The sequence below is a fragment of the Equus asinus genome, chromosome 5 (genome assembly GCF_041296235.1).
Source record: "Equus asinus isolate D_3611 breed Donkey chromosome 5, EquAss-T2T_v2, whole genome shotgun sequence".
Classification (NCBI taxonomy): Eukaryota; Metazoa; Chordata; class Mammalia; order Perissodactyla; family Equidae; genus Equus; species Equus asinus.
Window position 1 is genome coordinate 89,600,517 of NC_091794.1, and position 26,339 is coordinate 89,626,855.

General features: G+C 56.2%; 3 protein-coding genes across 3 annotated transcripts; 2 read left to right on the forward strand and 1 right to left on the reverse strand.

Annotated features, from left to right (window-relative positions):
* Nucleotides 1-41: 41 nt before the first annotated feature.
* Nucleotides 42-1,824, reverse strand: TSSK3 (testis specific serine kinase 3). Its single transcript, XM_014837911.3, has 2 exons — nt 1,545-1,824; nt 42-833 (listed from the first exon to the last, which is right to left on the reverse strand). Exons 1-2 carry the CDS (start codon nt 1,687-1,689, stop codon nt 172-174), a joined length of 807 nt encoding a protein of 268 aa, XP_014693397.3. The 5' UTR covers nt 1,690-1,824; the 3' UTR covers nt 42-171.
* Nucleotides 1,825-2,020: 196 nt separating this feature from the next.
* FAM229A (family with sequence similarity 229 member A) lies at nt 2,021-3,193 on the forward strand. The gene is made up of 3 exons (XM_014837912.3): nt 2,021-2,427; nt 2,509-2,655; nt 2,928-3,193. Exons 1-3 carry the CDS (start codon nt 2,291-2,293, stop codon nt 3,028-3,030), a joined length of 387 nt encoding a protein of 128 aa, XP_014693398.1. The 5' UTR covers nt 2,021-2,290; the 3' UTR covers nt 3,031-3,193.
* Nucleotides 3,194-22,702: 19,509 nt separating this feature from the next.
* Nucleotides 22,703-26,199, forward strand: MARCKSL1 (MARCKS like 1). The gene is made up of 3 exons (XM_044770257.2): nt 22,703-22,842; nt 23,589-24,112; nt 24,919-26,199. Exons 2-3 carry the CDS (start codon nt 24,026-24,028, stop codon nt 25,429-25,431), a joined length of 600 nt encoding a protein of 199 aa, XP_044626192.1. The 5' UTR covers nt 22,703-22,842; nt 23,589-24,025; the 3' UTR covers nt 25,432-26,199.
* The last annotated feature ends 140 nt before the right edge of the window (nt 26,200-26,339 follow it).

The following is a 26,339-nucleotide window of genomic DNA, read 5'->3' on the forward strand; positions in this document are numbered from 1 at the left end:
CTGGTTCCGTGAAGATCTTTAAAGGGAAAGAGAAGTAAGGCTGGGGAGGGGTGTAGGTAAGTTTTAGGATAAGTAAACTTAAAGCGTAAAATATATATCACCATTTTAGAAGCAGGTTTTGGGTTTGCTTTCTCCCCCTGCTTTATTGGGGAGGACTTGCCATTGTTTTTATCAAGTACTTGCTAGCCATGGATGCCAACTAACTTCTTCGATGGAAGGCCGGAGAGTCATGTCTGGTTCCAGGAGCCGCTTGAGTAGGTCCTGGCATTCAGCAGAGATGCCCAGATGAGTCGGGAACGACACCCCCTTCTGCTGCTGCCACAGCATCTTGGGGATGTCTGTGTCGTCAAAAGGTAGGCTGGCACAGAGCATGACATACAGGACCACGCCCATGCTCCAGACGTCACCCTTCTTGCTATCATGGGGAATACCCTGCAGTACCTCGGGGGCGGCATAGGCTGTGCTGCCGCAGAAGGTTTGGCTCAGTTCCCGGCGTGACTTGGGTAACACCTTGGCAAAGCCAAAGTCAGTCAGCTTCAGGTTGAAGCCCTGCAACAAGGCGTTCTCGCACTTGAGGTCCCGGTGGGCCACGCCACAGCCATGGCAGTAGCGGATGGCCTCGACCATCTGACGGAAGAGGGCCTTGGCCCGGCTCTCAGGCAGTGGCCCCCCATTCAGCACGCAGTCAAAGACATCCCCTCCCTCAGCCAGTTCCATCACCAGGTAGATTTTCCCGTCGGCCGACTCCAGCATCTCATACACCTGGACGATGTTCTTGTGGTCCAGGGTACGAACGATCTGGAGCTCCCGAGGCAGGAATCTCTGGATAAATTCTGAGGAAACAATGGAAAAAGAGATGGGGTATCAAGTCTGGAGGGGCCTAACTCCTTACTCCTGTCTCCTACCTTCCCACTTCGGTGTGCCAATCCTATCCAGGTCTTGTGCCTTGGTTCCCTTTGACAGTCTTCCATGTCTAGCTGCTTGGACATTTCAGAGAATGTTCACCTCTGTTATTTTTGTATTAATACATTATTCAAAGGAACTAGTCCCTGCCAACTTCAGGGACTGTTGTGAGCAGCCTTTGAGACCATGGATATCGAAGTGCTTTGGGGATTTTTAGACAAAGCCATTGAATCTCAGTTATGAGGCCTGATTTACCTACCATGTGGTGAGCGAGCTCCTCCCACCCCTGCTTCCTGACCCACAGTTCTTTCCTGAGCCCTGTCTTTCCCATCTCTACCTGCCTTGGCACCAGCTCCTGCCCCCTCCTAGCCCTGGCCGCGGCCTCTGTCTTTTCCCCTCCTGGAATAGGAAAGTCCTGGCAGGCTTGAGTTCTGTCTCTGAGGACCCTCCATTTCCTGCCACTCTAATCTTGGGTTTTGGAGGGTGTGATGTTCCTGGACTCCCAGCATCCTCTGTTCCCCACTAACCTCTCCCAGGGCCACAATCTCTGGCTTTCCTTGGTTCCAGACTAAAGGGGAGGAGGGAGGAAGCACCCTCCCACCTCAGCCAGCCCCCCTTCCTCCAAATGGGCCCCAGCTCACCTTCTGGCCCTCCCATCTTGTCTATAATTTTAATTGCCACTTTTCTTTGGTGTTTTTTGGAAAATGCTTCTTTGACTTTTGAGTAGGTCCCTTCCCCAATGGTCTGGCCCAGCTGGTACCCATTGGAGAGCAGAAAGTCCTCCATGCTGTCTAGCGCCTCCTTGCTATCACCCTCTCAGCTCATGCTGCCTCCAGGAGGCAGCTCTACTCCACCATTGCCCTTGGCCCGCTCCTTTTCCCCCCCAAGGACTTCATCCGCAGCTGCCCCCAGCGCTAGAACATTCTCCGTCTGGACACAGCAGCCGCGGGTGGTGGGAAGGGAGAGGGCCAGACATTTTAAAACTCCGGCCCAATTGTGATGTAAATGCTGTGTGACCCTTGGCCAAAATGGGCAGTGCCCCTACCTACCCTCAAACCACCACCACCAAACCCAAAACGGGTTAAGTCACCGCTCCGCCCCCACCCCGACACCAAGCAGAGAGTTGCAGCCCTTGGGGGACGGGGGCGCAGTCAGGTGTCTGCGCGGCCCGGGATGCCAGGCTCCTTTTGGTGGACGCTCCTGTCGCCTCCTGCGCCCCCATCGGGAAGCTGGGGTCTGCGGGACCCAGTGTCAAGGCGCCATGGCCAGAGCCCTCCAGCTCCCGGCTCACGGCCGCGCTAAGTGCCAGGGCGGCGGGGGGCGGCGGGGAGTTCCTCGGCCGGAGGAACGGGTTCTGTGAGGTCAGCGCGCCGTGGCCAGGGTCACAATGCAGCCCTTCCCCTCGACGCCCGGGCCCGGACGCGCCGCAGACACCTGCCCGGCTCCGCTTGGACCGGAGCGTCCTCCCGCAGCCAGGGCTCGGGCAGCTGCTTCCAGCCTGGGTCCGGCCTCGGCCTCCGGCAGGTGAGCAACGACCCAGGGGGCGGGCGTGGGGAGGGGGCGCCCCGCGGCCCTGGAGCAGCCTGACCGCCACTCCCCGCGCAGAGCGCCCCGGGGCCTGGACATGAGTGCCCAGGAGCCCCCTCAGGGTCGGAAATTCCCCATTGAGGCCGGAGACTCCCCTGGCTTTGCTGCCGCCCCCGAGTCCCAGGACAGCCCAGAGCCGGTAGCCACGGAGCACAACCCGGTCAGGTGAGACCGGCGCCCCTCCCCCGTGAGCCCTCCTGCCGTCCCAGTCCTCCAAACCGCCCCGAGGGGGAGCCGCGTGAACTACTGCGCGCCGAGCGCTTCCGGTCCCGCCCCTGTCCCTCTTCCCATCCCGACAGCCCCCTCCGCCACCACGTAAAACCCACCCCATCCACGCCCTAACCTCGGGGATCCCAGGTGCCCTGCCCGGGTGCGTCCCCAACAGGATGGGCCGGGCCTCCACCTCAGCGCCCCCCATCGCGCCCCGCCTTCCCCAGGCCGCTTCGACGCTGCCCCGGCTGCCACTGCCTGACGCTGCTGCACGTGCCCATCGACGTCTACCTGGCCATGGGCGGGAGCCCCCGGGCCCGCGCCACCTGAGTGCGCCTGCGCACGGCGGCTCCGCGGGAGCCGGGCGGGGACTAGGCCCGCCGGGGGCCACCACGCTGAAATCGCGCACGCGGAGCACGAGACAATGATGCACATTTTAAAATAAAAGAATGATGCACATTTTAATAAAGCACAGCATAAACTGTTCTTTCCACTCCGGGCTGGCTGTGTATGTCTATCCCGTCGGATGGGCCTGCCGACTGCTCCGCCCCATCCAATAGGACCTTCCCTGCAGCTGTCTCCTCCCTTGGACCCAGCCCTAGGGAACTGCTTTTCTGGGTCCGCTTTCTTCTTGTGGGGTCCAACCCCTCCCGCCATTTGTTGCTGGTCATGACCTCTTACAGGGCAACCTTTCCGCGTGGGCCATCCCTCATCTTGGTTCTCCAGTGAAATTCGCCTTACTGTGCCGGACTCTGGGGGCCCAGAGAAGCTCGGGACCAGACGCAGAGGACAGACAGCTTAAAGAGAACGGCCACCCACACCAGGCCCATTTAATTCCAAGATGGAATTAGGTTTTGCTACCTGCTATTTTGTGACGCTGGGGACCTCTGGCTTTGTTAGAGGGGTTAGGAGCTGCCTTATCCATCTTGAGTCGTGGTTTCTCCGAGGACGGTGGGACCAGAAAAAGATTGAGGAAGAAGTTGTTTGAAAAACTTTGATTTCTTTTTCCTGTTTTACGGGTGAGGGAACTGAGCCTTGAGAGACTTGCCCAGGGACCCCCAGATGAAAGGTGATGCGAGCACATTCCTCAGTGTCTTCAGACTTAATGACCTATGAGCCATCCATAGGAGGGGCCGAGGACAGGAAGGCTGCCTGGAAGTGCAGTATTTAAGCTGAATATTTTCCACTTTCCAATTTTGCTTTAATGAACCTGTATCATTATTTTTTTCCGCTGTCTTTTTTTAATTGAGGTCACAATGGTTTATAACATTGTGAAATTTCAGTTGTACATTATTACTTGTCAGTCACCATGTATATGTGCCCCCTCACCCCTTATGCCCACCCCCCTGCCCCTTTCCCTTCTGGTAGCCACTAATCTATTCTTTTTGTCCATGTGTTTATCTTCCACATATGAATGAAATCACATGGTGTTTGTCTTTCTTTGTCTGGCTTATTTCACTTAACATCACACCCTCAAGGTCCATCCGTGTTGTTGCAAATGAGACGATTTTGTCTTTTTTTGTGGTGGAGTAGTATGGCATTGTATATATACCGCCTCTTCTTTATCTATTCATCAGTCAATGGACACTTCAGTTGCTTCCACGGCTTGGCTTTTGTGAATAATGCTACAGTGAACATAGGGGTGCATAAGTCTCTTTGAATTGCAGATTTCAAGTTCCTTGGATAAATACCCAGTAGTGGAAGAGCTGGGTTGTATGGTATTTCTTTTTCTTTTTCTTCTTTTTCTTTTTTTGGTGAGGAAGCTTAGCCCTGAGCTAACATCCCTTGCCAATCTATCTGCCTCTTTTTGATTGAGGAGGATTGTCCCTGAGCTAACATCTGTGCCAGTCTTCCTCTATTTTGTATATGGGATACCCCACAGCATGGCTTGATGAGCAGTGTGTAGGTCCACACCAGGGATCCGAACCTGCAAACGCCGTGCCACTGAAGCAGAGTGCGCAGACTTAACCACTATGCCACCAGGCTGGCCCCTGGTATTTCTATTTTTAATTCTTTGAGAAATCTCCGTACTGTTTTCCATAGTGGTTGTACCAGTTTGCATTCCCACCAGCAGTGTATGAGGGTTCCCTTTTCTCCACTGCATCCTCTCCAACATTTTTTTTTTCGTCTTGGTCATTATAACCATTCTGACACGAACCTGTCTTGTTTTAACATTGGAAATAATATATGTAACCCAAAGGTCAGGTTTGGCCTCCCGTCCCCTGAGATCTAAATGCAACTGACTCAACACCCCTCCCCTAATCCACATGGGGTAGAAGTCCAAGCCCTCCCCAGAGCACTTCAGAATCCCATGGTCACCTGAAAGGGCCACCCTTCTCAACTTCCACACAAAATGCCCTCCCAGGCAGTCCCAAACGTTATTGGGACTTATTGGCTGTTTGCCAAAACGAGTCTACTTCGAAGTGAGGACTTTAGACTTGACCATTCAGCCCCCTGGTCCTTTAAACACCCTGGCTCTTGAAAGCTCCTCCATGCCTATCTTTCCCCTGCACCAGAATAATCCCTGGCGGCTTCAGGCCATAGCACCGGCTTCTCTCTCCTCCACTCCTCTCCTCCTCCATGCTGACCTCCTGAAGAGGCCCCCTCCCTCTCCGCCCCCGCCCCCACCCCCACCCTCGGACTCTCAGTTTCTCTATTAAGTAGAGTAATCCACCTGTTTCCATTCCCACCAAACTCCATGCAGGCCCTACTCAGCCTAACAATCAAGCTGCTGCTCTGCAGAAAAGGGGTCTCCCTCCCCGTAAACAGTGCTCACCCTCCTTAGGAGGCCAGTGTAATTTTAAAGATTTTATTTTTTTCCTTTTTCTCCCCAAAGCCCCCGGGTACATAGTTGTATATTCTTCATTGTGGGTGCTTCTAGTTGTAGCATGTGGGATGCTGCCTCAGCGTGGTTTGATGAGCAGTGCCATGACCGCGCCCAGGATTCGAACCAACGAAACACTGGGCAGCCTGCAGCGGAGCGCGCGAACTTAACCACTCGGCCAGGGGGCCAGCCCCCGAGGCCAGTGTAATTTTAGAGAGAAAAAAATGATTGGCCTCTGTATTGATAAAGTCTCTCCATTGCAAGCAACTGAAGTTAACTTAAGCAAAAAAGGAATTGATTGTTTCAAGCGGCTGGGAAGGATATAAGCTAGTGATTAAAGGAAGAACTGTAGGAACCAGGGCATCCATCGGGCTGGAACCAAGGATTCAACCCGACCAGGACTGCCGCATCCTTCCCCTCTCATCCCTGATTATCTCCTCTGGGCAGGGAACACGGCTGCAGCAGCTTGGAAAACCCAGGAAGGGGGAGCTGCTTTCTCCCACTCTCAGTATTCCTATGCCTGGAAGGGCAGTGATTGGCCGTCCTTAAATCACATGCACGCTCGTTGGGCCAATTACCCTTGCCAGGGAGACGGGAGACTATAATTGATCAGGCTGGGCCATAGGTAAGCCTTCCCCTGAGGCACAAGCTTAGCCAGGTGATTGACAGCATCACCAGAAAATAATGAGTAGACATGGAGAAAAAACATTCTGGGAGCAGAGACAGCTCATGCAAACATTGGAAGATTGGGTATGCCTGGGAGCAAAAAGAAGGGGTAGTGAGTGGCAGGGGCCAGGGTTCCATGGGACTCTGTTCCATGGCAATCAGGAGCCTTGGACAGTGTGGCCAGGCATCAGGCTACTGGGTTCTAGTTCAGGGTATGTCCCTGACTCAGACAGTACAGGTCCAGCAGCCAGGCCTGTGTAGGGCACTGGGGATTCAGCAGTGAACTTGACAGATAAGACCTTGGCCCTCAACTCACATAGCCTAGTAATGACCTGCTGGGAGGCCTCACTCAGTCAATTCCCTTCCCTCTGGGCCCATTTCCTCACTGGTGAAATAAAAAAAAGAACATCAGCTGATCTCTATGGACCTTGCCAGCACCAAGATGCTGAATCCTTCTCATTCTTCCTTTCTCCCTTCTCATTTCTCTCACTTCCTTTCTCCCATCTTCTCAACCCTCCTTTCCTTTAAAAAAGATTTATTGCCACCTCCCATATGCTTGGATATTGAGGGATGCAAAGATTCCAGACACACGCCTTGCCACTGGGCCAGACCCTGGGGCTAGTTCACTGTAGAGTGTCCACGGGCAAAGGGAAAGGGCATCTCAGGTGGAGGGAACATGTGGGCAAAGGCCCAGAGGCAAGAAAGTGGAGGGCAAGTTCAAGGAATTCAGTTCAGTCCACTTTCACCAATACCTGCTTGAGCCGCACCAGGTGTGAGAGCCTAGGCCTGAATCTGACAGATCCCCTGCCCTTGCAGAGCTCAGAATGCAGAGGATCCAGGAAGGAGTTCACAGAAGAGAAACTGGATCAAGGAGTCCTTGAGTTTGAACTTTGTTCTGTAGGTGGCCGGGAGCATGAAAGGCTCCAACCTGAGTCACTTCACTCTCCTATTTCTCTTCTTTTCCGTTCTGTCCTCTGTTTCTTCTTCCTCTTTCTCTCCCCCTGGAAAAGTCACTGGCCTAAACTCTAGTCCTGGATTTGAGTCCTGACTCTGCTATTTGGCAGCTGTGCAACGTTGAACTGGTTACTTAGCCTCTCTGAGTCTCCATTTCCAAATCTGTAAAATGGGGTTAATGACACCTGCTGGGAGATTTCAGTAAAGTCATGCGTGTATGGCGCCAGGCAGGAATCTTTGGCACAGCTAGCACTCAATGAGCAAGAGAGGCTGCCACTGCAGCTCACTGTTGGCTTCAAGGGGCAGCAGAGAGCCAGCCAGCCCTGTCTCCAAGGGCTGGGCGCTGTCCCGCCCTGGAGAGGGTTGGGGAATCCCCCTTGCCTCCCTCTGCCAACTTCCCAGCTGTTCTACTCAGGAGCCGAGGAACTTGGCGGGGGAGCCTTTCCAGGGGAATCCCCAGGTGGGAAAGGCAGAACTGCTTCCCTCATCCGAGAGGGTAAAGCTGTCCCCAGACGTCAAAGCAGGACCCCCAGATCCCAGCCTTATTCTCTGGGCCTGAGGAGTGGGGAGGGGCCCGGGGAAAGGGGAATGCTCGAATTACTGCCTTCCCTGACTTTTCTCTCAGATACGTTATTAGCCAGCCCTTCCCTAAGGGACCCCCTCTTAGAAGGAGGGGGCGAAGTACAGATGGACCCCCCAGGTTACCATGGAGACGGCAGGGAAAGGGTTGCTGTATTGCCATGGTAACAGCTGACGTCAGCACTACCCTTTCTCATCGCTTGATATGAGAGGGGAGCAGCCACCCCAACCACAAGCAAATCTGCCACAAAGCCTCCCCCCCTTACTGAGTCAATCAACCAGGGGGTCGACAGGCTTAATATAGCACAGGACTTCAAAGCACAGACTCTGATGTCAGTCACACCCTGGGTCAACTCCTCGTTCTGCCTTGTTTTAGCTGCGTGACTGTGAGCAAGTTCCTTCACCGCTAGAAGTCTTACATGTACAGTGGGGATACACAAGCTACGTGCCTCCGAGGGTTAGCGTGAGGACTGCAGGGGATCATGCAGATAATGGGCGTTGGGCCAGCTCATGGGAAGTACGTACGGCTTTAGGGACTGTCAAGAGTCCTGGGGATCTGTTAGGGACTTGTGGCCCTTCAGGTGCAGACTCACAGCCCCTAGAGGGCCCTCAGGACTTCCAAGGACTAGGCCCCCAAGTTTGAGGATCTCAGAATTTGGGGGTCTCAGGGTAGAGCCAGAGACAGTGGAATTTCCAGGCTCTGAGGAAACCCCAGATGCCACTTACCCTGAAACCCCATCACATCCGGACTCTGACCAGCTTCCCCTTTCTCCTCCCCCCCATCCCCTCCTAGGCCTTCTTAGCAGCCTTCTACCTCCTGGCTCTCCATCTGCTTCTCTAGGAAGGAGGATGGATGAGGACCCATGGGATGACATCAGGCAACCTGACACCAGATACATCAGTGGGGTGGACCCCACAGGGCTATGGCTGTCCCAGCTGCCACTGGCCTCTCCCCACCTGCCCTTGGGGTAAGGGCTCCGCAGTCATTCTCATTCCCTCTGTCTTCCCCAGTCCCCAGGCCAGGTGACCACATTCTGCCTCAATTCCACTGCTGCCACCCTGGACCAGTCCTCCATCGCTATTCATCTGGATGACTCCAGCCGCCTCCTAACTGGTCTCCCTGATTCCTTCCTCTCTGGATTCCTCCAGTCCAGAATTATTTTATCAAGGCTGTCATTCTCCTGTTTAAATCTCATCAATGACTTCTTTATATCACTTGTCCAGCCACACTGGACACCCCCAGCTCTGCACAAAACATCCTTCCCACCTTTAAGCATGCCATTCCTTCTGCCCAGGATAGCCTCTCTCCCAGTCTCACTTATCCTCCAGATCTCCACCAACTGTCACATCCCGAAGAAGGCTCCCCTGACCACGTGTCCTTCCCCTCCCACAGCACCTGCTTGCACCACTGTCTACTCACCTATTCCTTGATCCCTGTTGAATGCCTGTCTTCCCCATCACACTATGGACTCACGGAGGGCAGGGGCTCTGTCATATTCATTCTCACATCCCCAGGGCCTAAAATGGGAGGGCTCAGGAGTTTATAGAATGTCTGCACTTTAGACTAGCTCGTGAAATGACTGCTTGATAAGTCCACAGAGTGCTGGGAGGAAAAGGAATAGCAGAGCCAGCTGGGGGTTCTGGAATGGCTTCCCTAAGGAACTGACACTGGCACTGAGATGATAAGCAGTTACCCAGGCAAAGACATCCCAGTGGGAAATGTGCCCAGCAGTGGGATTGGTATGTGCCATGGGCGAACGTGGTGCTAAAGACACTGTGCAGAGGGACATACTCACGTTTTGGGAAGACAACACTGGCTGCTCTATGGGAACAGACCACGGAAGAAATAGAGAGTAGCAGCGGGAGACAATTCAGCAGCTGCTACAGCCTCCCAGGTGAGAGGCCATGGGGCCTTGGACCAGGTGCTAGCAGTGGAAACGGAGAGAAGCAATGAGATTTAGATAGTCCTGGAGAGGACAGGATTTCACAGCTGCTTGAATATGAAAAGAGAGAGAGAGAGGGAAGAGTCTAGAACCAAGCCCAGATTTCCAGTTTAGGCAACTGAGAAAACAGCCAAGCTGAGGAACATGTGAGGAAGGGCAGGCGTGGGGCATGTTTCCTGTGAGGTGGGACATCAGGGGGAGGGGTCCTGGAGATAGGCATGGGGCAGGGAAGAGAGGTCAGGGCTGAGATCCCAAGGTGAGTCTCTGACACAGGTGGACACCAAAAGCATGGGAACCCATGAGATGCCCCTGGGACAGACTGTAGAGGGCCCAAGAACACCCAAGATTAGGCAGCAAGCAAAGGACGAGAAACTGGCCACGTGGCAGCAACCAGTAAGAGCCCAAGAAAAGAATTCACAGTGTCCAGAAAAACAAGGGCACAAGAGTATTTCAAATAGGAGGGAGTATTTGTGTCAGAGTCGGCCACTGCTAAGGGGTCAAGTCAGATAAAGCCTCATGAGCATCCCTTGGATTTAGCAACTAGGAGGTCAGTGGTGACCTTGACGAGCTGCTCCTGTGGAATGGTGGGAGAAGAAGCCAGATTGCAGGAATGGAGTGAGGGAGTGGAAACAGCGTGTGTACCCAACTCTTTCAAGACTGTTGGCTGTCGGGTCGCCTGGTGGTGTAGCAGTTAAGTTCGTACATTCCGCTTCGGCGGCCCAGGGTTCACCGGTTCGGATCCCGGGTGTGGACATGGCACCGCTTGGCAAGCCATGCTGTGGTAGGCGTCCCACATATAAAGTAGAGGAAGATGGGCATGGATGTTAGCTCAGGGCCAGTCTTCCTCAGCAAAAAGAGGAGGATTGGCAGCAGATGTTAGCTCAGGGCTAATCTTCCTCAAAAAAAAAAAAAATGTTGGCTGTGAAGGGGCACTGGAGAAGAAGGGGTTGAAGGAGGGCTTTCTTCTTTTTCAAAGATAGGAAAGACTGGAGCCTGTTTGTTTGCTGCTGGGAAGGAGCCATGAGGGAGGGAGAGGTTGGAGACAGGGAAAAGAGGAAGGGAAGAGAAGAGGGAGTTTCTCCAAGGAGCGAAAAGATGAGATTAAATCTCCAAATATGGCTGCACAACTGGGGGGCAAGTCAGGGCCTGTACTGGGCTCTGGGGGCTCAGAACAGCTGCCCACTCTCCCTAGCAGCCAACGTGAGTCACTCGAGGGCAAATAGCCTGAACTGGCAGTGTGGGAAAGACAGGTGGGCCAGCATGTTCCCCAGGATCCCCAGGGGGTCAGGCAGCAAGGCCTAGCCTGGGCTCTGAGCCCTGAGCCCTGAACCCCATGCTCTGAGCAGAACAAGGGTACAAAGTGTTGTCTCACCTTTTGTGGGAGCTGGCAGGAGTACGAAGCCTGGGTTTTACTTTTGGCTTTTCTCTGCCCCTGTCTGAACCTCAGTTTCCTGTTCTGCAAAAAGAGTGGGTTAGACCAGATCAAGAGCTTTTAACATTTTTGCAGGGGAAGCGTGGGGGGGGGGGGGCAGTGTCAGGGGTCCTTTCTCACTTTCCGCCAGAAATATACGTGTGTTTGGAACTTTGCACACAGTTTAGGAGCTCATTCACGGCCTCTAGAAAAGAACTCCTGAACTGGAGTTGGCTGAAGAGCCTTCTACCTCTGGCATTTAAAGCGTGCTGGAGCGAGGGGAAAGGCTCTTATAGGGCCACGAGGGGCAGAGGTGGGGGGTTCCTAAGCCTGGGAGCAGCAAGGCCTTTTGAGGTGTGGGTTCTGCCTGAGCACAGCATCAGGGATCTGTGAGCATGATCTGGAGGACCCTGGGTGGGATGGGGAAGCGTTTATCCAAGGGGCCGCCGACTTTCCTGCCCTCAGCCCCCTCTTGCTGCCTCTGCCTATCTGTCCTGTTCCTGGGGGTCAAGTGTCTCAGAGGATCTTGGAGATCTGGTGACCGCCCCCTCGCACTGAAGCGGCTAAAGGCAGACCATGGACTAGACCCGCCGGAGGGGCTGGCACTGCCCCCACCCCCTCTGCCAGCCGACGCCACTTGCTAAAAACAGCCGGGCCCGGGGCCTTTCAGGCCACCCCCTCCAGGCCCGGGCAGGTATTAGAGGCCGAAGCTGGGCCAGGCGAGCTGGACACCATGCTGTTCACAGAGACCGCCCACTTCGTGGTGAATTTCCTTCTGTCCCGGTGAGGCGGCCCGGGGAGGGCACCGGCGGCATAAAGGGCCCAGGTCTGGCAGCTGGGGGGAGGAGGCGCTCAGGCCCTCGGGAAGGCCCCGATGGGGGCCTCCAATCCCCCTCCCTGACCCTCTAAATCGATCAGCAGTGACCCTGGCCCTCGCCCCGCCGCGTCTGATCTGAGGAGGCCCCCTCCCCGCCCGTCGCGCCTCCTGGGGTGACCGCTGCCCCGTCTCCCCCCGCAGGCAGCCCCGGGCCACGACCCCGCATCGCCTGGACCAGGTGTTGTGTTTCTGGGGCTGCCGAGGCCCGGTCCTGCCGGCGCCCGCCTCCCGCCGCAGCCTGGCCGACCACTGGCTGAGCCCGCAGCGCCGCGCCCGCCGGGCGCCGCCTGCTGCTGGCCGGCGCGCAACCTGCGGCCCCCACCGGGGGCCACCAGCCGGGCCAGCAGCTGCGGAGCGCGCCCGCGCCTCCCGTGAGCGCGCGGGACAGAGCGGGGCCCCCGGGGAGGGAGGGGCGGGGCCTATTACAGAGGGGCGGGGTCTGCGGGAAGAGGCGGATCCCCAGAGCCCAGGGCCGGTCAGGAGCTGGATAGGCTGGGCTTGACGGTACCTGGGAGCGGGAGGAGGGAGCGGAATGGGGTGGGAAGGGCGGGGCCTGAGGCGACGAAGCGCGGAGGAAGGGGCGGGGCTAGGCTGAGTGGGCGTAACCCGGAGGGAGCGGGAGCCTTGCCCCCACCCTGTCTGCCCAATTTCCCTCCCTCCAGGTGGAAGCACCAGTGGCAGAATATTAACTACCAACTCCTGGGCAAGAGGAAGAGCCATCTGGTTCCCCTGCGCCCGTGAGAGCGGTGAGGGGCGGGGCCAGGAGAGGGCGCGACCCCCGGAGGGGCGGGTCCAGAGGCGGGGCCTAGCGGAGGTGTGGGGGGAAGGGCGAGGCCTGAGCGCGACGTCGGCGGCGGCTTTGCTTGCTCCAGGGCGCGGAGGGCTTGAGCCGATGGGAGAGGCCCCGCGGGCGAGGCGTGGGTCTGTGCGGGGTTATTCGTCCCTGCCCTTCTCTGACGCCTGCAAGTATTTTTCAAAAGGTTAACAAATTTGACTATATTAAAATTTCTGTTCATCAGAAATCACCTAAGAGAATAAAATAGAGCTCCAAACAGGGATCCTCAAACATAATGCCAGCTTTGTGCCCCCGTGCAGGGAGCACAGGGACCAGGATAGGTCCTGCCTTCTGGCACCAACTGGGTCAGCCCCAGGGGAGAATGGGCCTGGTGACCAGGCTGAATCAACTAAGGCAAGGAAGGCTCAGGGTGGCTTGAAGGGCTGTCTCGGCGACAGTCCTGAGCATGATCATCATGTGTGCGCTTCACGTTTTTGTGCATCTCTGAATGTCTGCATCCAACTCTTAGCATGGCTCTGTTTCACTGTGCATCCGTCTATCTCTGGTCTCTGTGTCCGTTTATTTATTCAACAAATATTCACGTAGGGCCCATTTCAGTGGTTTGTGCCAGGTTTATACTCTGAGTCGCTGGATTCACTTTGGTGAAACAAACAGTGGAAGTCCCTGCCCTCAGGAGCTTACATTCTGGTTGGGGAGGTGGATGATACAAGAGGTCAGGGGTTTGAAAAGAACAAAGTGGACCGTGTGCTACTTTACGTGGAGTGGGCAGGGCCTCTGTCTTGTTCACAGACCTGGAACAGCGGCTGACTCATAATTGGGGCTCAGTAAAAGTTGAGTGAATTCATGGGTTGGTCCTGTCTGAGCAGGTAACTCTCAATCAAGGCTTGCAGGATGAGGGATCAACCACTCCAGACCCTGGGAAGAGTGTTCTGGGTAGAGGGAATGGCATACATCTAGAGGGTGGCCTCTTGCCTCTGGCCGTCTGTCCTGGAGTATCCTGTTGCTGTGTCTCTGCTGTCTGTTGTCTCTGTGATCTTGGGAGCTGTGGGGCAGGTTTAAACAGGGCCTCCCCCCAGGGTCTCTGGAAGTGAGGTCACTGCTGAGCTGATTCACCACACTGGCCCACTCTGGCCTAACTGGGCTGGCCTACCATTCCCCTGAAAGCAACCCCTCCCCCCAGCAGCCTCAGTCCCACGACCTCTGGCTCATTCCCAAGGTAGCATCCTGCAGCCCGGAAGGAAGTCCTTCGTCCTGTCTAACCACAGTCCCTGCTGAGCCAACGCCAGGCCTTTCCTCTCATTCTGCCTTGTGGGCAGAGGGCAGGAGATGAGCTGGCCCTGCAGCAGCAACCTAGGCAGAGATCCCAGTGAGGACCTGATGAAATGGGGGTGACAACCCTCTGGCAGCCCCAGGGAGGTGAACCTCTGAAGCACAGAGATAATCACTCCTCCTAGAGGCCTCTGCCACATCCGTTATCTCATTTAATCCTGCAATATCCCATTTTACAGAGAGAAAGTCAGGCAGGTCCAGGGAGGAAAATGTGGCAGAACTGGGACCAGAACACAGGTCTCTTGATAAAAGAGAAATAATCACAACAACTAATATTTGTTGCACATTTACTCTCTGCCAGGTACTGAGCTAAAACTGCATACATTTTCTTTTTTAAGCCTCATCACAACCCTGTATGTTGGGTATCCTCATTCCTATCATCCTCAGATAAGGAGAGTGAGGCTCAGAGCCATTAAATGACTTGCCCAAGGACACCCAGCTTGTTGGTGGCAGAGCTGTGTGTGAGCCAGGCAGTCTGGCGTGCTCAGCTCCACACCCAGGGCCCCGGGGTTCCAGAGGAGTGTCATGGATGTCTGTTTTCCAGAATGTGAGGAAACAGGCTCCAGGTTCATCACATGGTGGTCCCAAGGCCGACTTGTGCAAGCCAGGATGACAGGAGGACGGCGTGGGAGCACTGCTCAATCCCGTAGCCCTTCCCTGTGGCTGAAGATGATCCACCTTCGCCCTGTCTCCTGAGGTCTCCGTGTTTCTGCCCTTCACGGCCCAAATAAAGCAGCTTTTGCCTCTCTCTGGCCCTCTCCACTTTGCAGGGTGATGATCTCAGTTCCTTCCATTCGCATACACTGTTAGACTGAACCCAAAGGCTGGGAGGGCATCTGCTGCCACCCCTGACCCTTCCACTGCTCCCATCTCCCCCGTGAACCCCCCAGTGGGATAGCCTAGATGACCCAGACCTGGCTCCTGCTCTCTAGACTCTCGCTGTGCCATAGAAAGAGAAAGGCAGAGACATACACTAGCTCAGTAAAGTGCCACAGGAGAGTGATATTGTTTGGGGCACAGTGAGTCCTCTGGTGAGTGAGGAAAGCCTTCAGGAAGGGTCTTGAGCTGAATCTGGACAAGTGGGCAGGCACTGGGTAGGCATAAGTAGCGCTCCAGGCAGATTTGGCAGCACAGAGAAAGGTTTGGTCATTTGCAGGCTGAACTCCTCATCCCACTGAGGGAACTGTGAGACTGGCGGCCAAATGGGCTCTGCTTAAAATGAGGCTAGCTGGGCTGGAGCTTCAAAGACCTGGAAGGCTAGAATAGGGGGCTGGACATTCTCCGGGAGGAAGTAGGGAACCAAGGACAAGTTTTAAACAGGGGAGAGACATGGTCCCATCATGGCATCTCCAGGCCTAGAGAGTCTCAGAGTCCACTCGGGCGGGCAACGAGTGGTCTCCAGCCCTCAACTACACCCAAGGCCTGCGGCACCTGCCCCTGTGCTTCCCCTTACCCTCTCCCAGATCGTACTCAGGACTGAGGCCAGGAGTGGATCTTGCCCAAGCCTCCCAGCAGAGGGCAGAGGGTGCTGATGGCTAAAGGACGGAGTTTTGGCCTGCCATCCTGATTCATCCTCTCGATGGTCAACAGCAGTCCCCCTTCCTCACCCAAAAAGACCCACTTATGACCCACCCCCTGTCCTTTGTGGGGGTGTCAGTCACACAAACAGGAGCTACAGGGAAGCACCCCCCACCCCCAGCTCCCGAAATCCAGCAGACTCCTAGACCCCCCCCCCCCCGGCCCCCTCTCCCTCTCTGGACTTCATCTTCTCCTTCTCTGTCCTCTGGCCTTGCCTAGTTCAAGCCACCATTGCTTTCACCGGGCCAGTCTGATCAATTCTTCCCTGGTTTATTGCTTCCAACTCTGTCCCCTCTAATCTGTGTCCACCTGGGCCTGTTTTTCTGTGTCTTGTAGGTCTCTGTAGGATGTATGTCTGGGTGATCTCCAAGGGCAGCTGGAGATCTGGAGACATCTGGGCTGGAGATGGAGATTTCAGAGTTGTCAGCATACAGATTCTCTCGTAGATAGACATAAAGAAAGAAAGAGGAGAGAGAGGAAGGGGAGAGATCTCTTTTTTCTCTTTCTCTCCAGCACAAATATCTCACCTGACCCATAGACATCCTGTGGTCCTAATGACATCATGTGATCCTGATGACATCCCAGAGTCACCTCAACCCAAATCATCCAAAACTGACCTCTCTGTTTCCACACGTCCCCTGCTGCTCTTCCTCTAGGCTTCCTGCGTACACTTTGGCACCTCCTTCCAGCCATTTGCCCAAGGCAGATCCTTGGGCACCATCCACAGTCCTTATTCCTCCCAACATCTGTAGTCTTTTCCTAAGTCCTGTCCGTTCTGCCTCCTGAACACCTCCCATGCCTCTCTCCCTCTGTCTTCCTCCACCCTTCCACAGCATTTGACATGGTGGGTGACTCATTCCTTCTGGAAACCATTTCTTCCCTCTGGCTTGCAGACACCCCTGCACCTGGATCTCTTCCTTTCCCACTGGCCATCAGCTGAATCCCTGCTAGCTCCCCTTCCAGAGTCTAAATGTTGGGGAGCCCCCAGCACTATCTTCTTGAGATATTCCTTCTCTCTAGTGGATTGCATCCAGTCCTGTGGCTTCAAATTTGGGACACCCATCCACTGTCCTCTGAAGTCCAGGCTCCTAGATCCATTGATTGCCAGCCTGATGTCTCCAGGGGGACTCTTGTAGGCATTTCAAACCTAAACTCTAAGGCTACACTCGAGATCTCCAGCACTGAAAACAGACCCTAGCTCAAGAAATGTTGGTGTTGGCTGACTCTCCCCTCCATCCTTAGCTCTGGCCGCCAGCGTCTCTTGCCTGCAACGCACCCATGTTTCCCTGATGCATAGCAGGAAGAAGGACAGTCCGGGCAGAGGGACTCCTGCATGAAGGCAGAAAGGAGAGCGAGGTTCTGGCTTGCCAGAAAGCCCAGAGTGTGCTATGGGGATTACAGAGTGAAGACCTTAAATGGGAGGTGCAGGCTTTGTCCTGAGGGCAGTAGGGAGCCACAGAAAGGTGTAAAGCCGAGGGGGGGATGTTTCATTTTACATTTCTTTCACTCCTTCATTCATCCCTTCCCTCATTTACTCCATCAGTCAACAGATATTTACTGAGCACCCTCTATTGGAAAATAACCCTGAGACAGTGGAGAACAGCTGGAGGGGATGGACTGGTGACAGAGAGACAAGTGAGAAGGCTGATGAAATGGCACAGGCCCTGGCCCAGGTGAGAAGGGCAATGGTCTTGGAGGTGGAGATGAGGAGATGATGAGCTGAGGTGGGTGGCCTGAGTTGTGGGAACCCTAAGCCCAGAGGTATGGAGTATATGGTGAGGAGAGCCATCCTTTCCTCCTGGGGAATCTGGAAAGTCCTCAGGAGTGGTTTGATCTGGGTTTTAAAAGAAGACTAGAAATTCAGCAAGTAGAGAAGTGTAGAGAGGCATTCTAGGTGGAGGAAACAGCATGTTCAAAGGTCCTGAGGTGGAAGAAGCTCAGCACTGAGGAACTGAAAAGCCAGTAGAGTTGAAGTTCAGTGGGCTGAGGAGAAAGAGGAGAGAAATGAGGCTGGGAGCACCATCTCTCTGGAGTGCAGCCTGGAGCATTGGGGAAGGATCACCAGGATGTCTGGCCTCCCTGCACAGATGGGAGAGAAGGAGAATGTGAGGAGAGGCTGGGAGGGGACAGGCAGATGAAGTTTGTGTTGGAGGGGGTTCCACAGTATGTCTTTCTGGGAAAAGTCACTAAAAGAAGGTCCTAGTGGGACACTTATGGGGTGCAAGAGGATAGGGAGAGAATCCTCAGGTTTCTGGGGAGAGGCACATTCCTTCCATTTAAGGAACTGATTGAGCCAAATAAATTTCCCTCTCAGCAATTCAGCATCCTTGGAACAGCCCGGTCAGTCCCTCCACCACCTCCCCAGAATTGAGTTGATGGAGGGGACACAAGGTTATCTCAGGGTGGTTCTCACTCCCACCTCCTCTCCCCAGGGTAGGAAGGGAAGAGAAAGGAAGGGAATGGGCACACTGCTGAGCCAAGTTTGTATCAGGCCATTGCCCAGCATTCGGCACCTAGGAACATTGTTGAATGCTTCCCATGTCCTCTGTGCCCAGGTTCTCAGTGTTAAGGGCTTTACTTGATGGTACTAGGTCATTTATTTCACAATAACCCTAAGAAGTAGACACTATCATCATTCCTATTTTACTGATGAGGATACTGAGGCTCAGAGAGGGCCTAAAGCCACACAGCTAGGACGTGATGGAGCCAGCTCTTCAACACTACAAGTGCCTCACACGACAGTACCTCTCTGAACCCTTGCCACAACCTGAAGTGCCGCTCAGGGTCCTCGTTTTACAGAATGGCCATTATGAGGCTCAGCGAGGGGAAGGGATTTGTCCAAGGTCACGAAGCTGGAAGGCAGCCGTAGTTTGAGTCCAGATCATCTGAGGAAGAAGCGAATGGGAGAGGTGATGGGGCCAGGCCTGAGCAGCGTGGAGAGGAAGGAGTGGGACTGGGCACTGGAGTAGGAGAGGCTTTCAGTTTCCCTTTTAAAGGGACTTCCCCTAAGTGGGGGATTTTGGTTGGAAAGTTGCAAGCAATCCATGTTCCATCGGTTTGGCCACCTCTTCCCCAAAGGCACCCAGGATCTGAAAAGAAACTGAAAGTTGGGAAGAGGGGAGGGTGGGGAAGGGAGAGGCTGAGGGCAGCCCGGAATAACTGGGTTGAATTTCTGGTGACCTCATCAAGCCTGGAGGAGACAGGCAAGGAGCTGGGATTACACACCTTTTTGCTGTTGGGGAAACTGAGCCAGAGAGACAGCTCTGTCAGGTAATGGCTGGGCCCTGTCCAGTTTATGCACCCACCCATGCCACACACGCACACACGTGCGCACACGCATGCTTGTGCACTGTATATTCACACACACAGACAAGGGGAAGAGGGAAGGGAAGGGAGAAATAAAAGATCCAGGTGGCCTAAAATTCTGAAAGGGAACTTTCAAAATCCCTGTCCCTGTGATTTGGTGACCGGTTGGATGGCGGGTCCCAGTGAAGGCCTTCTGAGGTGCCCCAGTACCTGGTCCTGGGTTCAAGGCCCGTGATTGGCAAGGAGGCCGCAGACCTGGGTCCTGCTGACAACTGAGCCAGAAGCCAGCATGTCCAGGGTTCTGGGCAGTCAAGTCCCTGGGGTCCTGGCCCTGCCGCTGCCTTGCCTCTGCCTGATGATGTCCCTAACTACTCCTCCCAAACCCGAAGCATCAGAGCCCTTTGTGGACGCCTCCAACTGGACCTAGCACTGCGATGCTCCTCAGAGCTCCTGCAAACCACCTTCTGCCAGTTCTGACCTCCTCCTCTTCTGCTCACATAGACACTCCGCCTCACTGGGCGTCAGCCTCCTCTTCTCTAAATGGGAACAATGATGGTACACGCTCTACCGGGTCATGAGGTAATGTTGTATGGAAAGCAGTTGGCACTGGGCTTGGCATACAACAGGCACATAATCAATGCTAGCAGCTATGATTAGTATTACTGTTGGTCATTCCTGCCTTTTTAAAACTCTCCCCAGTGGTCAAGGATCTCCATGATTCTGTGCTCTGGGATTTTTTACTCCCCCCTCTGCTGGCTCCCTCCCAGGCTCCTTCCTGGGGCCCTCTCCCACTGCCTGCTCCTCCAATGGCATGGCTCCCGACTGCCCCAGTACTTCCTGGGTGACCTCATGCACTGCTTGGCTCCAGTTACTCTCTTATGAGCAGTCACCAGAGGCCCAGATTTCCTGGGGTTAGTTCTGACTTAAAAGCTTCAGTCTGTTTGCTCTGTAAGGTCACTAGCCAGACTAGGCCCTGGCTTTTGGCTCAGGAAATGTGATTGCATGTCTGTGCGCTGAAGCATATGGACTTCAGGCTGCCTCCTGGATGTCCCCCTGAATGTTCCCTGGGCACCTCAGACTCAACAAGGCTGGATTCATTAACTCTGTCCCGAGTTCTTTTTCCCTCTCATGCCCTATCTCAGTCAATGGATCCACTTTGTCAGCTGTCACCCAAAACAGAAATGTGGCGACAACATTATCACTGCCTTCTCCCCACCCCATCCCTGCACCCAGCCAGTCACTGAATCCTGGGGATCCTGCCTCCTAACTCTGGCTCCAGACTAGGCCTCTCCCTCTATCCCCACCCTCACAAACCATTTGCTGTTCCCACTTTGTCCCTCTCTCGGCTTCTCTTCCATCCCCTGGCCCACCACATGCCCCTCCTGCATGCAGCCCACAGGCCTCTCTTTGGGCCCTGGTCTGGCTCTTTCTTCTCTCCTTAAGGCACTGCTTGTCTCTTCCCCTGGATGGGAAACCCCTGAGGGCAGGGGCCATGGATGAGTCACAGCTGATGCTCTACCATGTGGGAGCTGAAGGAGGAACTCTCATCTTTGTGAGTGTGAATCATGGAGCCCAACTTCTTACTGTACAGAGGAGTAAACTGAGGCCCAAAAGGAGAGAGGACCGGCTTATGGTTGAAGAGCAGGAGGAGGTGGACCTGGGGTTGGAACTAAAGGCTCTGCGTTCAGCTCATGCTCCCCAGAAGGAGATGGAGACCCTGGGGCTGGGAACTGGCTCGAGACACCATTCCTGAGACCTCCGTTGGGACCTAGCCATTCTCTGCTGTCTCTTCCCATCTCCAGGCTTTTGTATATGCTGGTCCCTCCACTAGGAAGGCCCATCCTCCATCTCCGACTGCATATTGCCCATTCCCACTCCACTTGGCATCTAATCTGATCCCTACCACAGGGCTCCCCTTAGAGGCCTCAAAGTGTCCCCCACCTCCTTTATGGGGCAATGTTCTCTTCTGCCCTCCTCCCACCTTCAGCCTCACACGGTGTCTCTCCTGAGGCCCCAGGCTTCCTGCCCAGGAAATTCATTCCCTTCTGTCCAGGGGAGTTAGGAGCATCTTGGGCCAGGGCCAGGGTCTGAGCCCGTACCAGAGAACTGGGACAGATGACCCACAGACAGGTGAGGGGGTGAACATGGGGTTTCTTCCCCCTGTCCATCCCAGAGTCACCCTGTCCTTCCCATTCCTCCTTTCCCTGCCATTCTGTCCCAGCAAAAGCTCACCTCTCCAAGGTTCTGACCACCACAGCCTCAGGGACCCACTGAGACACAGCCACATGGGGACACTCTTCCCTCCACGCACTCATAGATATTCTCTCACACAGCCACACACACTCATAGTTATACACCCAATCACATTCATAGTCACCAATACACAGGGACAGACGGGCACACACCCAGAAAGTCTCAGAGAGTCACCAAGAGTCACCAAACCTCTCTCTCTCACCCTAAATACACACAGCCAAACAAAGATGCAGACGCACACAACCACAAATGTACACACCTGGTCACACACACACACCCACAGAGTCACAAAGTCTCTCAGATACAGAGCAATACACAGTCACACACAGAGAAAAACAGACACACACAGTTGCACACAGGCCCCTGGAGACGCAGAACAATGGGCGCATTGTCTGGGCTAGCAGCAGCTGGGGAGGAAGGAGCCGCAGTGTGGACGGAGGAGGCCACCGGGGGTTGCTGTACCCACCCCCTCTTCGGCCGCCCCGCAGCATCCTAAGCCTCTTCCCTCTTCCCGAAGGCGGATTCTGCAGGGACCTAGATTTGCTGAGGAATTGGGCTCCCAGGCGCCCCCTCCCCAGCCTCCTGTGATGTCTGGTGGGAGATGCAGGGGCTCCCCTGTGGATGAGGCTCCCTCTGGGGCTCTGGAGACTTAGACTCCTTTAGCCCTGATGCTCCTGCTCCTCCTGGAATCATCCAGGCAATTTGCCTCTCATGCCCTCAGGGCAGCGCCTGGAAATCGGGAGCCCTGGGATCTGCTCTTAACCTCTAACCCCAACCCCTCCAGGACTTACACACCCTCCATCTGAGCCCTGCCAGCCGGTGCGGGCAGCGCCTGGCAGCATTGTGGATTCCCTATTGTGGCCAAGACAGAGATGCAGGTCACGACGTCCATCCCTTAGTGGTGGTGGGTGGAGAAGTCACTGTCCTGTGAGTGAGCTGCACTGCCCCAAACCAAGCTCTTTGCCTCCCACTCTGACCAGGCAGCCCCAAATCTCAAAGAAGCGTTCTTCCAGGGGTTTCCGTACAGCCCCCAGCCTATTTTAGCAGGTCTCCTGGACTCTCTCACCCTCAGCCACTGGTGTCTGCTACGTGCCCCTCAGCATGCCACTTTCTCTTTCTGAACTTCCGTGTCCCAGTCTATAAAATAGGGGAGGAGGGGTCTAATGGAGCTGAGAGCATTCTGTAGTCTCAGAGTCGGGGTGCGGATGGCGGATACAAGAGCAAGTGCTGAATGGAGAAGCCACCTCAGCCCTCCCCCGCCCCTCTGTGGTCAGATCCGTGAGGAGTTCCTGATTTCTCAGGCCCTGGAGTGTCTCCACATCTCAGAGCCTCAGGTCTCCCAGGAAGCCATATCCGTAGGAGGGAGGGAGGGAGGGAGGGAGAAGGGAGGGAGAGGGGTCATAGTGAGCTGTCCAGGACACTGCCTTGCTTTTGCAACACTGTGCTTCCTCCAGCCCCCATCCTCTTCCTCCTGGGGGCTGAGGGCGGGCACATCCGGGGCCAGCCAGGACTCTGGGGTTCCCACTGGCCTGTCCAGGGCAAGAGAAGGGGAAGTGGCAGAGGACTAGAGCTGGGAGTCTTCGGCCACCCCAACCCTGCCGTGCCTCCAGGCTCCCTCACTTTCAGGTAGGGCAGGAGGCTGGGCTGGGCTGCCGTGTGTGGGCTGGCAAGGGGGTATCCCAGGTGTGGAGGGAGCCTTGGTGATGTCCCACTCTTCCTCTTCAGGAACTGGAATGTTTTAAGGTTTGTTGAGCCCCCTCCTGGGGTTCCTGTGCTTGCCTCCGGGGGGCCTTGATGTAGAGGGGCAGATTAGTCAGGCAGGTTATGTCAACGTCTCTCTGAGCCTCAAGTTCCTCAGCTTTCAAATGGGGATGAAGATGCTCTTCAAGGTCACAGGACCACCCCAGACTGGGTTTTGTAATGAGTTCATGCTGAGGGCAGGAAGGACCAAGGGCCAGCTTATCTTTGGGGGCTTGTTATGATGGGCCACCAAGGGACTGAGAGAAGGGAGTAGGGACAGGCCTCACTACTCTGACCAGAGTGACCCCGCGGCGGGTCAGACGCCCGAGGTTGGCCAGGCCAGGCAGGCAGGGACGTGGGTGGGACCTCCGACTGGTCTCCGGGCCTTAGGGGGCGCAGATCCCAGTGCGGGGGCCCTGCGGCTTCTATGACCACATTCTCTAGAGCGCAACTCAGGACTAGCCGTCTGACGAGTCTGGGCATGTGGGCCCTTCGAAGAGTTCTAGGGGGAGACTGACAGGGGCCAGCCAGTGCAGGACCAAGGAGATGGGGGGCCCTCCAGGTGTTGGGCGTCCACCCTGAGAGGTGGGCCGTGAGAGGATGGGTTGATTGCTCTCTCTCCTGTCCTCTAGGAGCCCCACTCTGTCCAGCCGGCTGAAGGACCCGCCTCTCTCCTTCCCACACGGGACCCCACCTGCCCCCGCTAGTCGTGTGGATTGAGAGGACCAGACCGCCGGCGTCGCCCACTGCGCAAGTGGGGCCTGAGACCTGAGCCCGCCTCCGCCCCTCGATTGGGCGCTCATTTAAATGCCCGGCCCCGCCCCGGGCTCGGGGCGCATATATATAGGCAGCTCGGCGGGCGGCGGGCGGCATTCTGGCGCGGAGCTGAGCGGCGGCGGGTGTAGCTTACGGGTCGGGCGCGGAGCGGGGGTGCAGCTCGGTTCCCCCCGATACCCCTCCCCCTCCGGCGCGAGCCCCACCCCTCCGCTGGCCGGGCCGACCCGGCCGAACTACCCTGCGGCGCGAGCCCGGGGCGGCTCCGGGCGCCCCCCAGCAGACCCCTCCCATCATGGGCAGCCAGAGCTCCAAGGCTCCCCGGGGCGACGTGACCGCCGAGGAGGCAGCAGGCGCCTCCGCCGCTAAGGCCAACGGACAGGTGGGTGCGCTCAGCCCGGCCCGGCCCGGCCCCCTCCTCTCGCCCCTCGCCGCCTCGCGGGCCCTGGGCCGGGGCCGCGCGCTTTGTCCGGCCCGGGACACGCGGCGCCCCCTCCCCCGCCCGGTCCCTTTGTTCTCGGCGCCGCAGCCCCCGCGGGCGAAGCAAGGGGAGGGGCGGGGATGGGGCGCCGGCCGGGCCCCGCCGCCTTCTTTGTTCGCGGCCCCGGCCCCCGGCGCTGCCCCCCGGCCGCCCCGAGCGCCGCGCGGGGAACAAAGGCGCTGCGGGGCCGCGCAAGGGGGCGCCCAGGGGCCGCGGGGCGGGTACCCGGAGGGGAGGGCACTCCACCCGCAGACCCGACCTCGGGCCCACGGCCTTTTTTTAGGGGGGCGTCGAGATGTGGGGAGAGCCTGAGGTGGGTGGGGGACTGTTCACACAAAGCAGGAGGCTGGGACGACAGGCCGTCCAGGTGCGGGAGCAGCGCCCCGGGGCGGCTTCCCGCCCAATATGGGCTGGCACGGCTCGCCCGCCCGGGATCCGCGGCCGCGAGCGGTTCTGCGCGGAATAGAGAGCGCGCCCCGGGGGAGGGGGGTGGGGGGGCCACGGGACCCCAGCGCCTCCTGCCGGCCGCGGCCCGCGAGGGGCAGGAGGGGGATGTTTGATGGGATCCCGGGTGTGGGGTGAGGCTACCGCCAGCCTCTGGGGTTGCAGTAGAACGAGCCGGGACCCCGTTGTCTGTAAGGGACGAGAGGGGGACTGGGGGAGGGTGTAGAGCCCCGGCCCTCATTGCTGTCTCCTCTGCCCTGCAGGAGAATGGCCACGTGAAAAGCAATGGAGATCTATCCCCCAAGGGTGAAGGGGAGTCGTCCCCCGTGAACGGAACAGAGGAAGCAGCTGGGGCCACAGGCGATGCCATCGAGCCAGCACCCCCTAGCCAGGGCGCTGAGGCCAAGGGGGAGGCCGCCCCCAAGGAGACCCCCAAGAAGAAGAAGAAATTCTCTTTCAAGAAGCCTTTCAAATTGAGTGGCCTGTCCTTCAAGAGAAATCGGAAGGAGGGTGGGGGTGACTCCTCTGCCTCCTCACCCACAGAGGAAGAGCAGGAGCAGGGGGAGATTGGTGCCTGCAGCGAGGAAGGCACTGCCCAGGAAGGGAAGGCTGTTACCACCCCCGAGATCCAAGAGCCCCAGGCCAAGGGGGCAGAGGCTAGTGCTGCCTCCAAGGGAGGAGACGCAGAAGAGGAGGCAGGGCCCCAGGCTGCAGAGCAGTCCACTCCCTCGGGGCCAGAGAGTGGCCCTACACCGGCCAGCGAGGAGAATGAGTAGCTGGGTGGGGGCAGGTGGGTGATCTCTAAGCTGCAAAAACTGTGCTGTCCTTGTGAGGTCACTGCCTGGACCTGGCACCCTGGCTGCCTTCCTGTGCCCAGAAAGGACGGGGCTGTTGCCCCTTCCCAGCCACGTTCCCTCTCCTCCTCTCCCTCCTGTGGATTCTCCCATCATCCCATCTGGTCTTCCTCTTAAGGCCAGTTGAAGATGGTCCCTTGCAGTTTCCCAAGTTAGGTTAGTGATGTGAAAGGCTCCTGCCCCTGGCCCTACCTCCTTCCCTGTCCCCACCCCTGCAGAAGGCAATTGCTGGTTTTCTTCCCCAATTCTTTTCCAACTAGGTTTTGTTTACTCTACTCCCCAAATCCCTGAGCCAGATGTGGGGTGCCTACACTCCCAAACCCTGAGTGTCCGGCCTCCCCCTGTTGAGTTTTTAGTCTCTTGTGCTGTGCCTAGTGGCACCTGGGCTGGGGAGGACACTGCCCTGTCTAGGTTTTTATAAATGTCTTACTCAAGTTCAAACCTCCAGCTTGTGAATCAACTGTGTCTTTTTTGACTTGGCAAGCAAGTATTAGGCTTTGGGGTGGGGGGAGGTCTGTAATGTGAAACAACTTCTTGTTGTCTTTTTTTCCCCTCCCATTGTTGTAAATAACTTTTAATGGCCAAACCCCAGATTTGTACTTTTTTTTTTTTTTCTAACTGCTATAAAACCATTCTCTTCCACCTGGTTTTACTGTAACATTTGGAAAAGGAATAAATGTCGTCCCTTTAGTGGTGCTTTTTAATGAGTGGTCTTCTGGGGGCAGGGTGAGAAGACTGGTTAACCTCAAACCTTGAGGGAGAGATTAAGAAGACAGGTAAATTGTGGGATTCTTCTGTTGTTGAGGGGTTATCCAGATCCTCATGGACCC